This window comes from Microtus oregoni, unplaced genomic scaffold (assembly GCF_018167655.1).
Source record: "Microtus oregoni isolate MIOR12 unplaced genomic scaffold, Mior012 000018F_ref0000195, whole genome shotgun sequence".
NCBI lineage: Eukaryota > Metazoa > Chordata > Mammalia > Rodentia > Cricetidae > Microtus > Microtus oregoni.
Genome location: NW_024543077.1, coordinates 1,254,649 through 1,271,116, shown reverse-complemented (window position 1 = coordinate 1,271,116; position 16,468 = coordinate 1,254,649). Strand labels below are relative to the sequence as shown.

General features: G+C 41.3%; 1 protein-coding gene across 1 annotated transcript in view; it reads right to left on the bottom strand.

Moving 5' to 3' along the window:
- The window catches only part of LOC121458740 (remodeling and spacing factor 1-like), a 101,575-nt gene that overhangs the window by 11,446 nt on the left and 73,661 nt on the right, over window positions 1-16,468 (bottom strand). Inside the window, exons 6-11 of the mRNA XM_041668050.1 lie at window positions 12,515-14,289; window positions 10,202-10,405; window positions 4,717-4,821; window positions 3,455-3,534; window positions 2,164-2,218; window positions 719-828 (exon numbers count right to left, since the gene is read on the bottom strand). Coding sequence (XP_041523984.1) covers window positions 719-828; window positions 2,164-2,218; window positions 3,455-3,534; window positions 4,717-4,821; window positions 10,202-10,405; window positions 12,515-14,289 — 2,329 coding nt within the window. The remainder of the gene's footprint in view (window positions 1-718; window positions 829-2,163; window positions 2,219-3,454; window positions 3,535-4,716; window positions 4,822-10,201; window positions 10,406-12,514; window positions 14,290-16,468) is intronic.

The following is a 16,468-nucleotide window of genomic DNA, read 5'->3' as shown; positions in this document are numbered from 1 at the left end:
ATGTCCTTCTGGACACGTGTTGCTTTTACTGGTTAATACTAAAGAAGCTGCTTGGGCCTATGACAGGGCAGAAGAAAGCAAGGTGGGAATTCCAAGCAGAAATAGAGGAAAAAGAAGGTGGAGCCGAGGAGACAGTCACCCTGGAACCTTCCAGTAAACCATGAGCCTTGTGGTAAAGTACAAAATAATAGGAATTGGTTAATTTAAGATGTAAGAGTTAGTTAATAAAAAGCCTGCGTTGTTCTGGGCAGCTGGGAAACAAACACCTGCAGGTGGGCGAGCTGAGCCTAAAGACTGACCTTTAATCATTTAAGTCGTGGTAAAGTAATCTGGATAAAATTACTGTTCCATAAAGGCCAGGGATCATTACTATTGAAAATAACTTTGTTGTAGGAATTCACATACGGTGGGGCAAAATTTACAACTAGAAAAATGTACTTTTGCTTAAAGGACTATTTCCTCTGGTTTAAAGAAAAAAGGAACAAGAGATGATCCCTAAGATCGCTATATAAGAAAGCAGCAGCTTAGTTTAGGGCTTATGTGACCATAGGATGAACTGGCTTAGCCAGGCTAACAATATGGAAATGTGCTTGCGTGGGTGTGTGTTGTGTGACACACATCACAGTTACAAACCAGCACGCTGGGAGAACCACCCACTCGTCTAACGGGAAAAAGCCTTGAGGATCAAGGACTCTAACAACTTTCTTTTATTTAATACCTGTAGCTTATACATTTCCTTGTTCTTGTTGATCTCCTTTCTAGTAAGTTTGCTTTGGATTTTTTTGTATCTTTTTTCTTTTCTTCTTGATCTTCAGAAAAATCTGGCTCCTTTAAAAATAAACATAAAGGTGTGACAGGAACAGTCCTTGGAATGAGCAGCTTTAATATTCTATCTAAGCAACACACATGGTCTAAAAACTGTGAGATTATCTACTACAATGAATATAGACAGGAAAACTAATACAAATTAAAACTACTGGTAGTCAAATAGGTGAGGTATTTATGTGTTGAAATTCTTATATTTCTCTGAGTTTACAACAGTTTGCTATTAAAATAACCAAAATGAAAATTTTCTACCAATTTAATGTTTTTTGGTTTTTTTCCACTCCAAAAAAGAATTCCTAGAACTTGCTCTGTAGAGCAGGCTGTCCTCAAACTCAGAGAGATCCTCCTGCCTCTGCCTCCCAAGTGCTGGGATTAAAAACTTGCACCACCAGTGCCCGGCCCAATTCGATCTTTTAACCAATAATTAAATTTGAAACACAGAAAACTTAAGAGTAGATATAGATGCTGAACTCATAGGATGATTTCATTTAGACTGAAGAACAACTTGGCAAGCTACTTAAAGCTGTGATTTAATCATGAACAGAACTTCATCTGGAAACCGCTGGATGTTGTGGCTCACACATCTGATCCTAGCCTTCAAAACCAGCGTCTAAGAGGAAGAGGCAGTGGATCTGAGTCCCAGGCTAGCCAGGCTATAGACTCCATCTAAAATCAACAACAGTAACAGAACCACAACAAAGTCAAGTTGGAAACTATACTTCATGTACATTCACTCATGAGGTATGCTGAATTATAGACTAACGAATGGAAATATGGTAGTTCTTCAAAGAAATGAAATTATAATAAAAATTAAAGTTTCAATGGTACCAAATTAAAAGTAAAATATTCCCAAGCTATTCTTTAGCTATTTTATGCACATACATTATAAAGCTAACCACAAATTGCTCCATTAACAAAAGAAACAATAGAACATTACCCCAAAGCAATGAGCTATAATTTGGTTTGAATATGATAATCATATTGAGTTATCTATTTATAAATAATAATTTGAGAAGTTACTTCTCCATGTGCTTTAATAGAACAGGCATGTTAAATATTAAAATGGCATATAACTGGGTTAAACTTTAGAAACTATAGTGCGTCTCCTCTAAAAACACTAAAAGTCCTGGACTGAACATGGCTCAGTGGGGAAGCCCTAGATGCTCTTCAGAGGACCCAGGCTAGAATCCTGGCACCCACAAGTGGCTCACAGCCATTCCTAACTCCAGTTTCCAGAGGATCTCGCCCCTCTTCTGACCTCTGTGGGCACTAGGCATACATGAGGTCACAAACTACACAAGTAGGCAAAACAGTCACACACAAAATTCTGAAACTTACTTGTGGAGGAATGATGTTTTCAATACTGATACCAACATACACCAAGCGTTCTTTCCTTAAAACCAAAAACAACAAAGACGCAAAATAAGATTTGCTATAAATAAAACCAGTATGAAAATATCACTGTAAATAGTACTGATGAAAAGCACAAACTTTCTTACCTATATGAAGGCTGTACTTTTGAACTACAATAGACAAACTTCAAACTATGAGTTGACATGGTGGTTAGATTTGGAAAGCTAACTCTGACTAAATCAAACAAACTAGATCTTTGCAAATTAGATGTCCTGGGAAATGTTCTGAGTGTAGTATACAATTATAAGTCTATGGTAATGGCTGGGCAGTAGTGGCGCACAGCTTTAATCCAAGCACTTGGGAGGCAGAGGCAGGTGGATCTCTGTGAGTTTGATGTCAGCCTGGTCTACAGAGTGAGTTCCCTGGACAGCCAGGGCACACAAGAAACCCTGTCTCATGAGGGGGGAAAAAGTCTATGGTAATAAACATTACTATAAAATAATGAGGATGGTTAAATTAAGCTAGAATTAATGGCCCAAGCAATGATTTAATTAAAACACTATCTGTGTGGTTATTTCTGGGCTGGACAGCCTTATTACAACATTCTGTCTCTCATCCCATTGGGTCTCTGTGTTGTCTGGTAGAAAGTGAGATTCATTCTAAATCTGAAAGAAGCGACCTCAACTGTTTTAGACTGCCCTCTAGGGACAGAATCAAACAGTATATTTTACTATCAGTAATTAAATGATCCCCCAACAAAGATAATATGAGTAAATAATTCTGAGCAGGATCTTATAATTTTCCAGTGTTCAATGGTAGTTTAGTTCATTTCCTTCACAAGATGTAGGACAATGCTTTTCCACAGCAGACTCTGATACTCTACAAGGGGGTTGGCAAATCTGTGTATAAAAGGACACATAGTATTTCACGTGTGGGAAGTTACTGGATCTTACTGAGCTACTCAGTTCACTGCTGTAGAGCCAAAGCAGCCTTGATAAGCAGACAAAAAGATGAGCAAAACTGTGTTCTAGTAAAGCCTATTTATGGGCTGGGCAGCCGGGAAATACCATGTTTTTCCGTACATCACGAAATGATTCTACAGCAATGTTTTTACGAGCATCAAAACCATTCTGAGAAGGCAATGCAAAGCAGCAGCAGACCAGACTTGACTTGCTACAGGCTGCCAGTCTTTGATTTAGATGGCTATGTTCATCTCAACTGCAACAATTTTACTGCCAAATTCCCAAGGAAAACATTAACACATATATCAGTTTACCTTCGCTCAGCACGCTCTTTCTTCTTTAAAGCAACGTCCAAATCTTGCAACTGTTCTTCTAATTTTTCACACAGTAGTTTCTAAAGGAAAAATAAATATATATATATAATACACACACACACATATTATTTTGAACAACACAACCACACATCACATAAAATATTATTAATCTTAAGGCTTATTATTATTTATTTATTTTATCTTTATTTTATGAGCATTGGTGTGAAGGTGTCAGATTCCAAGAAATTGAAAATACATACAGTTGTGAGCTGCCACGTGGGTGCTGGGAATTGAACCAGGTACCTCTGGAAGAACAGCCAACACTTTTAACCGTTGAGGCGTCTTTCCAGCCCTTACTATTTTTATAAGTTTAATAATAATAAGCCTTATGCGCTGAAAATGGCTACACTGAAAATGCTTTGTTTACAATGTGGTCAGGACCCACTTCACAGATACTGAGCACAGCGCTTCAATATGAAAGCATGCCAAACAAACACGGCTCCACAAAGAACAAAGCAAAGGGACACATGCTGTGCTGGTCTGCTGTGCTGATCTGCCTTCACTATCAGAAGAGCATTTCATCCATTCCTGCTCAGTACAAGATTATACTGACAAAGGCTATCAAAATAATTCTGAAAGAACTATATATGACAAAGCATAATGCCAATATAAAAATACACAAACAATGCTACATGGTAACTGGATCAAAACAGAGCATTAAGAAAAAAATCACAGATTGAGCCATGCTGAGCAAGACAAGGTAACTTTACAGAAACGGCATAAAGACATTATGGTGAAAGCAAAATAAAGTTGGCCTTGTAAAACAAAGCCCACAACTGGTGCAGCAAACAAGTCTACTGTTTCTGGTTTTACAAGAAACTTTGTGAACACACAACAGACTGATGAATCTTCCAGTGCTGGCCACAAAAAGAGATACAGTAATGAAAAGTGAGAGTTTAAAAATGGGCAAACTACAGAAACATTCATTTCACTTTCATTCATCACACACACACACACACACAAAGTTGGAGTTATTTATATTTATTATAAATTTGAGTAGAAAACAGATGGTTCTACAAAAGCCAGAAGTCTTATAGAAAGACAGAAGGCAAGCCTAAGATAAGAATATAAGGTAGAGACCCAAACAAAAGGCAGACACTAACAACTGCTTTGAACAGGAAGGCATTTATGATTGCTAAAAAGTATTAGTAATGTATTGAATATCAAACTGAGGCTGGACACAGAATTAGGCGGGGTCGTACATGCTGGCAAGGAGGGCAGAACCATTCTCCATCAGGGATGACCATCAGAGGAGGACGGAGGCAGGCGGTGTGGTAGCCACTGTCACAGGAATCGCACAGAAGAATCTGAAATAAACCACAGCAATATCAACCAATCTGCATTTTGTTAAAATAATGGTCTTTTCCTTCCTCCTTCCTTCCTTTTCTTTCAACAATCCTCGCTATATTAATGGCGCAGGTTGGGCCAGTACACATAGCACAGGACGGCCTCAAGCTCTCAGTGATAGATATCCTGCCTCAGCCTCCACAGTGCTGAGTTTGTACAGCCATGACACCATTCCTCGTGAAGACTGACAATTCAGTATTTCTTAGTACACTACCATGAACATTTGGTGTTTGCATAAAGACAGAGAATGAAATAAATGACACATAGGGGTGGAAAATTATTTTTTTTTTTTACATTGAGCTGGACTGGATGGTGGTGGCGCACGCCTTTAATCTCAACACTAGGGAGGCAGAGGCAGGTGGATCTCTGAGTCAGAGGCCAGCCTGGTCCATAAAGCAAGTTCAAAAACAGCCAGGGCTACACATAGAAACCCTGTTACACAAAAACAGAAACAAAACAAAGCAAAAAGAATTTAAAAATTAAAAAGCATTCCCTCTGACAACCCAAGAAAATTTCATAATGTAGAAATCAGTGAAATACAGTAAGCCCTTTTTCTGAACTGGAATCAATTTTTAGTTTGCCATAAGGATAATCTTACATTCTTTATAACAGAATTTTAAAATTCAAGTATCATAAAGTATACTAGCATGAAGAGAATTATAAAGTATTTCTATTTTAAATGCATTTCAATTGCCTACACATAAGAAATACAGATCTTCTTTCTGTAATGCAGCTAAGGAAGCGTCTGACGCACAGGAAAGGACTTGAAGGGTCAGAGCCGTCCTGCTCATCCTGCTCAGACACTAACATCCCCACCAACTAGTTTTACCTTTAGTGTCACTGCAAGGAAGTCTAGACGGCAGTTATTTAACATACCACAGGCTATTGGTAATAATTTAAATAAAAAAGTATCTCCTTGAAAGCATTTTTAGATTTATAGGTGGACTACAGAGATATTACAGCATCCACAGATGCCTTTCCTTCAACTTTCCTAAAGGCTATAACTCTTTTTTTCCCTGAGAGGCAGTCTTGATATAAACTGGCCTCAAAGTTTCAATCCACCTGCTCCAGCCCCCAAATGTTAGAGGTTAGAGGTATGTGCCAGCGTGACCAGTTACAAAGCTAAAATCTTACCCATCTCTGCCAAAACTCAAACTGAGCACCAACACAGTAGGTCTCATAAGACCTTTGCCCAACAGCACTGTTGTTTTTCTGACCATGAATCCAAGGTTATTCGACTGTACTGTACTTGACTACATTTCCCTACTCTCATTCTTAGGGACAACAGATATGTGTGTGTGACCTTGACAGTCTGCAAAATATTAGAAACCAAACACTTCACAAACAATTCTGAATTTGGGTTTGTTTCCAAATGTTTACACTGGGGACCCATGTTTGAAAGAAGAGCGTTCTGCTCATTCTGTCACAGCAAGGTGTCTTAGTCCATGTTCTGCTGAGTGGAGAGACACCGCAACAAAGGTAACTCTTATAAAAAAGCACTTGTTAGGGGGCTGGCTTAAAGATTCAGAGATTAGTCCATTATCACGGCAGAAAGCACGGGAGCACACACGCATGGTGCTGAAGAAGTGGCTGAGAGTTCTATATCCTGATCTGCAGGCAGCAGAAAGAGAGATTGGGCCTGGACTCCAGAGACACGCTTCCGCCAACAAGACCACACCTGCTCCAATAAGGCCACATCTCCTAATCCTTATAATCCTTCAAATACTTCCACTATCTGCAACTAAACATTCACATGCATGAGCCTAGAGCCATTCTTCCTTATCTAATGTGCCTGTGTGTGTCTGCCTCTGTGCATGCAAGTGCACCATTTGTGTGCAGGGGCAGTGAAGGTCAGAAGAGGGCACGAGATCCCTTGGAAATGAAGTTACCAACAGTTAGGAGCTACCACATGGGGTCCTCTAGAAGAGAGCACTATAAGTGTTCTTAACTGCTGATCCATTTCTTCAGCCCGTAAACTTAGCACGACTCCTTTTTCTTTCTACAGGGACTCATTATGTAGCCCTGGCTGTCCTGGAACTTAATCTGTAAACCAGGCTACCCTTAACCTCACAGAGATTTGCCTGCCTCTGCCTTCTGAATGTTGGGATTAAAGGTGTGGACCACCACACTAGGTTTTATAAAGACCATCCTTATTCAAACTACCACACAAGGAATATATGACATCAATACAGATTATTACTGATGATATTAATATTGATAACTTAGTTAAAGAAGTAGCTATTTATTTTTCTACCTAGAAGTTACATTGTTTATTTTCCATATGTCTAACCTCAAAATAAACCCCACTGGACCTTCTGGCTAATGCCTGTAATCCTACTACTAGGAAAGCGAGGGCAGAAAAAAATAATCCACGAGTTAGGAAAGAAGTTTCAAGTGAACAACATGCATGCAAATCAACATAACAACACACGAACAACAACACAGAACAGCATGCACGCAAATCACCATAACAACTCATGAACAACACAGAACAGCATGCACGCAAATCACCATAACAACACATGAACAACAACAAACAGAATGAAGATCCAGCTGATGCTCAAAGAAAGAGGCTGAAGTTTTCTAGGGCTAGGAGGACCAGAAGATTTAGGGATACAGTAGCTAATAAATTTGTGAGTATTTTAAAGTAAGATAATCGAGTTAAGTAAATCTCTCGCTCTCTCCGAGCTCTGCTTCCAAACAGTGATGTCTGTTGGACTCTGCTTGTGTCTCCTTCTCAGACCTCCTAAGCTCCTGGAGTTCCTCCCACTACTCATTTGTCTACACAATTATTCCCATCAGTATGAACTAAGAAACATTTCTTCTCCTTTGAATTGTAATTAAAATCTATTGTTTCATTTCTTGGAGCAGTTCTTGCTATGGATCCACAAGCTCTTTCTGTGTCCTTGGGGCCTGTCTATCAGATGCTGTTTGTAAAGCACTGTTACTTCCTGGCAGGTACAGGGTGCTCTCGACACATCTTGCACACTTCCCGCTGGGTGAGAATTAATAAAATAAATAAACTCTGGTTGCTTTATTCTAGATGAATTGAGAAACCAAGATCTGGGAAGTCTGAGTGCTTACTGCAGTGGCCTGCCACTAGTATCAAGTTCTCTCAGAGAAGAGCATACTAAGTAGGTAATAACTGCATATGTATGCACACACACACACCTGCATTTCTACCTATATTAAAATGAACTCACTACAATTCTTCCAACCCTAATCCTGCATCACAGGGTTCATTCCACCACTGGTCTTACTAAAGGAAGGACTTACATATGTGGACTTGCATCAGTGGTGTACAGCGACTGTAAGATCAGTAGCTTTGGCGTGTGTGGACTGAGGCAAGCACCAACCTCACTCATTGATGGAGGAAGGTCATTGGTTAAAAAATAAAGAAACTGCTTGGCTGGCCCTCATAGGTTAAAACATAGGTGGGTGGAGTAAACAGAACAGAATGCTGGGAGGAAGAGGAAGTGAGCTCAGACTCGACAGCTCTCCTCTCGGGAGCAGACACCTCCGAGAGAGATGCCATGCCCCGCTCCCGGGCAGACACACGATGGCTCTGACCCAGGATGGACGTAGGCTAGAATCTTCCCGGTAAGCGCACCTAGCTGTGCTACATAGAATATTAGAAATGGGCTAGTCCAGGTACAAGAGTTAGCCTAGAAGAGGCTAGATAGAAATGGGCCAAGCAGTGTTTAAAAGAATACAGTTTCCGTGTAATTATTTCTGGTAAAGCTAGCCGTGCAGGCGGCCGGGGTGCTGGGGACGCAGCCCCGCCGCTCATACGACTACAACTCATCACATGTTTCTACAGAAAAATAACCTAAATTTCAAATTAAGACAATTAAAAATAAAACTGACAAATTCATTTACTTCTATAAGGAGACTTGCTTACACCACAACAAAGCCACAAATCTCACTGAGCAACTATTACTACCTAAGAATTTCCACCAGGCGGCCGGCACAACCCTGGCATCGGAGCACTTGGGAAGACTGAGAGTTCAAGGCCTACTGGTCTATGAAGCAGGTTCTAGGACAGCTGGAGCTATTGCACAGAGAAACCCTATCTCAAAAAACAAAACAAAAATATAAACAAAAAAAGAATTTCCAAGTCTCAGGCAAAGATCCATTACTTTACCAAAAACAAAAAAACCGAAAAAACAAAACAAAACAAAAAACAAAATCACAAGAGTTGCAAGTTTGCGGAATCTATTGCCTTTCTGTTCACCAGGACGAATACAACAGTGGAGTGCTAGCCCTTCAATCTTGTTGTTCTTTTTGTTTTTTGAGACAGGGTTTCTCTGTGTAGCCCTGGCTGTCCTGGAACTCACTCTGTAGACCAGGCCGGCCTCGAAATCACAGAGATCCGCCAGCCTCTCCCTCCTGAGTGTGTGCCACCACCGCCCAGCTACTGCTTCTAATTTTGATTTGGGATTATCTTCTAGTCTAGGACATACGAAACACAGCAGACTGTAGAGCTTCAGTTTCTAATGTCATTCTCTTGACAATAGCAAACAGAACTGGGCTCTCCAGCTACTTATAATTAGATAAACGAAAATCCTTTGGCTCTCTCTGCTGTCACTTTTGCTTGCTACACTTACTTCCTCACTTAATTCTGTCCCCAGTTTCTTTACTTTTTAATCCATAGTTAAAATAAATGTTAGTGAATGAATGAATGAACAAATGAATTAGGAAATGGTTTGGCAAACACCAGTCTAGCTGATTCTCTGAGTTAGATAGAGGGCAGAAAAGAGATCTTCAAGAGATCAAATCTTCAAACGTCCTCAACACAGAAGCCTTAACTTTCACAGCCCTGGTCATTATGGTAGCTGTGGTGGTCTGAAGGAGATGCTTGCTCTCCCCACTCCCCTCAACCCCAGTCTCAAGCACTTGACCTCTTGGTCCCCAGGTGGTAGCTGTTTGGAGATTAGAAAGTATGTTCCTGGGAGCAGGCTGTGAGGTTTCAAAAAACTCAGGCTATCTGCAGTGTGCTCTCTGCCTCCTGCTTGTGGATCAAGCTGTGAGCTCTCAGCTGCTGCCCCAGCCAGGCTCTCACGCGGCCGTCATTAACTCTAACCCTCTGAACCACAACATAATCAAGGTTTCTTTGTTATGCTTCCTAGGCCACGGTGCTTTATCACAGAAATAGAAATGGAAGACAAGGGTTAACCTTAACTAGCAAGGTAATGAGATCTGAGCTAGCCAGGGCTAACAGTGAGATCCTGTTTCAAAAAACAAAACAAAATTCAAATCACAATCAAACCTAGAGGCAGTAGGTCCCTCCAAATAGCCACAGCCCAGCCTTGAGCCGAGCTCACTAGTGCAGGTACATACGAGTTCTGGGTGGTTCGGGAGGCCGCATTTCTTGCAGGGCTCATCATCCTCTGGAAGGACGGCTTCCTCACTCTCCTTTCCCTCCTCCTCCGAGGCCGCAGAGGACTTCTCACTGTCAGAGCCGTCGCTGTCGTCATTGCTGGAGTATCTCCACCTGCCACGCGACCGGGAACCGGTCCAGCGGACTCGGCCTTTGGGTTTTACCTTACAGAAATCAAAAGATGACATAATTGGACATAAGAATTTTTTCAGACTACATGTCCCTTGGAGAATATTTAGCTGATACAGAAAGAAAAGAATGAAATATGTTATAGTCTTGTCATCAGATCTGTCTATTAATAAGTTCTGGTAAGTTTCATTAATATTTTTCTGTATTTGGGAGATCTTAAAATGGGATTCTATTACATAATGACCACTATGTCTTATTGGATATGCCAAAGGTAGCCATATCATCTTATTCCCATATCGGGTGGTTGTTTCCCATCTTCACACTTTCACAGTGCAGCGCACAGATGTTAATGCACATCCATGTCTGGTTAGGATAAATTCCTTGAACAGGATTCTGGGTCAAAGGCCACGAACAGTTAAAGGCTCTATCACTAGCAGGAAGATATACTGACAGATTTATTTTTTTAAAAAAAAATAATTTAAACTCTAAAGGCTGGGCATGGTGGTACCCTTCTTTAATACCAGCACTTGGGAGGCAGAGGCAGAAGGATCTCTGTAAGTTTGATACCAGCCTGGACAATATAAAGGGAGTTTTATGACAGCCAAGGCTGTTACACAGAGAAATCCTGTCTTAAAAAAACACAAAACAAAACAAACACTCACATAAACACACACACACACAAACCTATAACCCTATATATCACAAACTAACTTTTGAAGCAGGTCAGGGCTGCATGTAGGCCCGGATAAACACACTAAGCCATTTATTGCCTACTTTCAGTCTTTCCTCCTACTTCACTGCTAGGCTACAGGTATCTAGGAAAGAACACAGTAATTCCAACAAAAGAAAAAAGGTTTTCAAAAGAATTTAAAATTCCATATTTCAGGGAGCAAAGTATGACTGACAATGGATAATAACCTGGCCATTTAAATAAAAAAAAGGAGCAGAAAACTCCCAGGGACTAAAGTCTGCTTAAAATTAAGAAGGTCTTAGAAAAGAAATTTCCTGCCTGTAAAACTGATGTTAAAATGGGTACTCTGGCAAACTGGTACCGGGTGGTTCACTAACGGGGCTTCTGGAGGGCAGTGTGACAGTGACTATCAATTTGATAGTACACATGCCCGTTGACCCAGTAGTTCCAATTCTAGGAGTCTATTCTAAAGGAATACTCACTTCTGTCCAAAAGGATCTTCACTGCAGCATTGCCTGTAATAGTGAAAAATGGGAAACAACCTAAATGTCAATCAATAAGGGAGTGAGTAAATAAACTGAGGTATATCCACACTATGAAACACTATGTGGCCACTAGGAAATAAAGTAGACTGTAACTCCTGACATAGAATAGAGACATCACTGTGGAGTGGGAAACTCAGCACAACAAATAGGTGTGATCCAATTATTTTAAAAATTTTATGAATGTTCATAAACATACACGAGAACGCTTGGAAATAGGAAACGAAACAATGTACACCCCACTGTTACTAGATACACGCGGGGGCTCATGTTAGCACTCTACCGACCCAGGAGTAGTGGGACAGCTTATAGAGTGTACCCACAGAACAAGAAGTCTAAGAGAGAACTACTCAAAGGCAAGGTTCAGGACTAGTTGTCTCGGAGTGGCTATTTCAACGCAAATCTATAAACAATTAGATACACATTAGTTTTCTAATTAAAATTGCGAACACAAGGCTCTTGAGATGGCACAGTAGAATGTCAGGCACACTGGCTGCAGACCTGCGTTTGGATGTGCAGAACCCACATGACAGTCGGCTCTGGCGCCCAGAGCTCAGAATGGAGACAGAGGGACTGCTGAAGCTGCCGAGTGAGCTTAGTTGAACCCAGAGGGGGAGAGGGAGGAGGAAGCCACCCAGCGTTTACACACATGCGCCTTCACATGGACTCACACATACATCGCACACTTACATATGCAAAAAGAATATCTAACTGAAAACTTGGTAGCCAGTGAGATGGCTCAGCGGGTAAAGGCACTGTCAAGCCAGGTGGTCTAAATGTGACCCCCCCTGTGAAGTGTGCAAGTTGAGAAGATTCTTGCAAGTTGCTCTCCTGACCCCCACACGCAAACATCAAACAGAGGCTAATAAAGTCTTTTGAAATTTTCTATCCTGAAAACTTGGAAGTTTTACCTTGCTCACTTTAGAACTTGTATCCTTCTCGGCTTTTTTCAAGTGATCCTTCTTGTCTGTTCTCTGCAAAGCTGCTTCTTCTTCTCCATCTTCTCCTTCCCCTTTCTTCTTATCGGCTTTCTGATCTCTGATCTCAGCTACTTTCGCTGTGGGTCTAGATATTCTTGGAGACCTTCTTAAAGTACGCCCCATGCTTGTTTTCTCTTCTTCCTTCCCCACCTTCTCTTCCTTGTTTTCAGAGTCTACAATTTGTGGGGGACAATCTGGCTTCTTCTTCCGACTAGATATCCGAATTGTCAACTTGATGCCTTCCTTCTGCCTTTCAGAGGTGATCTCTGTGTTTTCTGAAGCAGTGCTGTCTCCTTCAGGAACTAACTTATATTTGAATTTGTTCTTTTGCGCAGAGCCCTTTGTCTCAGAAGCCTGGACATTATCCAGACTAGCCGCTTCTACCTTCCTGGTCTCAGAAGTACCCTCCACACCAGAGGCCTGGACGTTGTCCAGATTAGCCGCTTCTACCTTTCTGGACTCAGAATCCTCTTTTAGAATTTCTGGGCTTGAATTGTCAAGGGATTGACCTTCACTTGACCCTCTCTCTAGACATTCTTTTTTTTCTGAGGCCAGTTTCTCCTTGGGGCCAGTCATCTCGGGTGGGAGGGAAGTTTCAGCCACGTCACAAGGACCTGGCTTTTCTGATTCTCGAGGACTCCTCACAGCCTCTTCGGGTATTGGACTCAGCCTTTCTTTATCAGAAACAGTCTTTTTGGCCTTCTCCACCTTTTCCAGGCATTCTATGCCTGGAGTGTGGTTCTCAATCTTACTTTTGGGGGCCTTCTCTTCGACTTTTGCCGTGCAGGATTCAGTGGCAGATGGCGCGGGTTTTAAAGAGAGATCGGTCGCTGTCTCTAAAGGCTCAAGAGGCATTTCCACATTCGGAGGCTCAGACTCCTCTGACCTTCCTTTCTGACTGAGGCTCTCTACGGTAGATACAGAGCTATCTACACCATTTCCTGAAGGGACTTCTTTCTCAAGCTCACTTATCTTGGAGCTTGCTGGGACAGAATTGAAGCTCTCAGCACCATTTCCGTCCTTAGAGGGGATGCTAGAACCATCTTCCTTTGTCTCACAAAGCTGCATCTCCATCTGTTCTGACTTAAGAGTTGGAGTTAGCTTGTCATCGCTAATTTCCCCATTCACTAGCTGTTTCCCTTCGTGACTCAGAGCACTGGTGGCGGAGAGCCGTTTACAAGTCTCTTCCTCTTGCTTTATTTCATCTTTCAAAACTTCTTTTGTTGGAGTAGCTGACTTACACAGAGGTCTGTCAAAACCATCACTCAACTTAATTTCACGTTTTTTGAGTGGTATTTTGGCTTGCTGGTCATTTCTAAGCTTCTCTGTTTCCTCAGAAGATTTCTCTGGGACGTCCTGAGAAGATCGGATGCTGCCACCAAAGTCTACTCGCTCGGGCTCCTGTGTGCCCAGTCTCTCCGAGCTGCCCTTGAGATCCCTGGAGTCCACTCTGCATTCCTTTGCTTCTACCTTAATGGGTTTGACATTTTCCTTGAAGGAATCGCTTTCCTCCCTGATGATCTTTTTCCCCTCTATTTCTGGCAGAGGTTTTTCGTGCTTTACAATGACAGGCAGTTTTGCGAGCTCCTTTCCGTCCTCCTTTTCCGTCTTCACAGCTGTCTCTTCTAGAACATTGGCCACAGAGCGCTTGATGGGATCTCCTGGCTGCCCATCACCTTTCGTCTTTCCATTTTCCTTCGATTCCTCTAGAATCAGAAAAGAATTCACATGACCGGAAGTTCTGAGGTTAAAAACATCTTAGACAATTACAATACTTATTTCAATTTCAAGCTGAAGTCTTTTGTAATAGGATATTTTGAGTCACAATCTCTAGATATAAAATACAGACTCAGGTTTCTGCTTTCTACATTTAGCTTTGGTGTTCTTGAAGGAATGCAAATGTTTAAACAGTTCAAGTAATTGATTTCATCTCAAGGGCTATCTCAGAAAGATGAGATAGAAAAGCTTCATGAAATAGTCCCAAAAGGTCAACTTGTTTTTAATTAAGTGAGAAATGGTCTTGTGTGTGAGTCATTGAGTATTTCAGGTCATCAAAGCAATGAGCACTGTGGAGGGAAAATGAAAAGAAAAGAAGAAAAATACCCATGAGCCTGATGGTCACAGGCAATCACTGACAATGGTTTCAGGTAGCTCCATCTGTTGTCTGTCCATCTATCTTATCAATCAATCTATCTATCTCTGCATATTTTCCACAAAAGTTGGGGTCATATTATCCCATTTTTGTCCCCGAAACATTAGCACTTTTCGCTGATGGTCTATGGGGACAGAACCCAGAGCACTGGGCAGGTCAGGCAAGTACGTCACCACTGTCCTTATTCATACTTGCAAACCGTCTGCGTATCTGCAGCCATCTGTATGCATCATGTATACATATTATACAAGTGCAATATCACACAGAGGGTCTACAGAAGTGGCCTAAGTAAGCTCTCAAGGTTGGCTGATATAATGACCATTTTACTGGCGAAATGTTCAAACTTTCAAGTGCAATTAACACCCATTCTACTTAAGCTGTAACTCTGTACTGCTCTATAAAGAATGATGTCCTGTGTTTATTACATGTTGCTAGATGTATGTTTTTTGCAGCACTTACTACTCAGAACCCTAATTATTTATCCACACATCTATTTGTTCAACTAGTCTAAGACTTAACTGTTCGGAGGCAGAATCATAGATTATTTACCTACAGGGCTCGCAAAACGCCTGCTGACCTAATTGAACAAACTAGGTCAGCAATGGCAACAAACTGTAGCCTAAATGTAAAACTAACAAACGAACAGTAACAATTTAAAAGATACTTATTTCTTATTTTTAATTCCGTTTATGTGTGTGCAAACATGGAAGGAGGGAAAGGCATCAAATCCCTCAAGCTGTAGTTATAAGCAGTCATGAGCTGCCTGGCCTAGATACTGGGAACAAAATTCAGGTCCACTGCAAGAGCAGCGCCTGCTCTTACTCCCAAGCCACCTTTTGTGCCCCCATCAATGCCCTTTTAAAAGTGTACGTGAACAAGTGAGAAAGTGAGAGCCATGCAAGATCCGACAGGTTTCAGAGGCTGTGCTCAAGTGTACTTACTAAAGAATACTGAAAGTAACAGAGAACGCTATTAAAACATACAGGGCTACAGACCAAAAATTCACAGTAGGTAAAATGTTCAAAACGCTGGGATAGCTCAGTCGGCAGCATGCACAGAGCCCCAGCACCACACACGTCAGGGATGCAGACAGAGGAGGATCACAAGTACAAGGTTATCCTCAGGTTTAGGTCATAGTGAAGTCAAGGTTAATACCCGTTTAAAGTAAAAATGAACTACCTGAACTATATAATTTATCAAAAACCGTGCAATTCAAAAGTAGTCTAGCTGCAGTGAAAGGCACTTGTGCATGAGGCTGTACCGACGGTGTAAAAGGGAAACCACCCAGCACCAAACTCTCTGCTTTACATCCACAACTTCCTTCTTGAAGGAAGAAACACATTGGAAAATGGTCAGAAGAGAAAAGGATGTTAAGAACAAAAATAAGACATAAAACTCTTTATCACATAATTCTAATAAATGAATGCAACAGCAACCAGTCCAGAAATAAAGTAAACTAAAGACCAGAAAGAACTAAATCATAATAGCAACAGTGATTTTCCTTTTGGTTATGGGGTAATTACTAAATACCTAATTTATTTTAATATTCTTTCTTATTTATTTATTTATTTATTTATTTAAGATTTCTGTCTCTTCCCCGCCACCGCCTCCCATTTCCCTCCCCCTCCTCCAATCAAGTCCCCCTCCCTCGTCAGCTCAAAGAGCAATAAGGGTTCCCTGCCCTGTGGGAAGTCCAAGGACCACCCACCTCCATCCAGGTCTAGTAAGGTGAG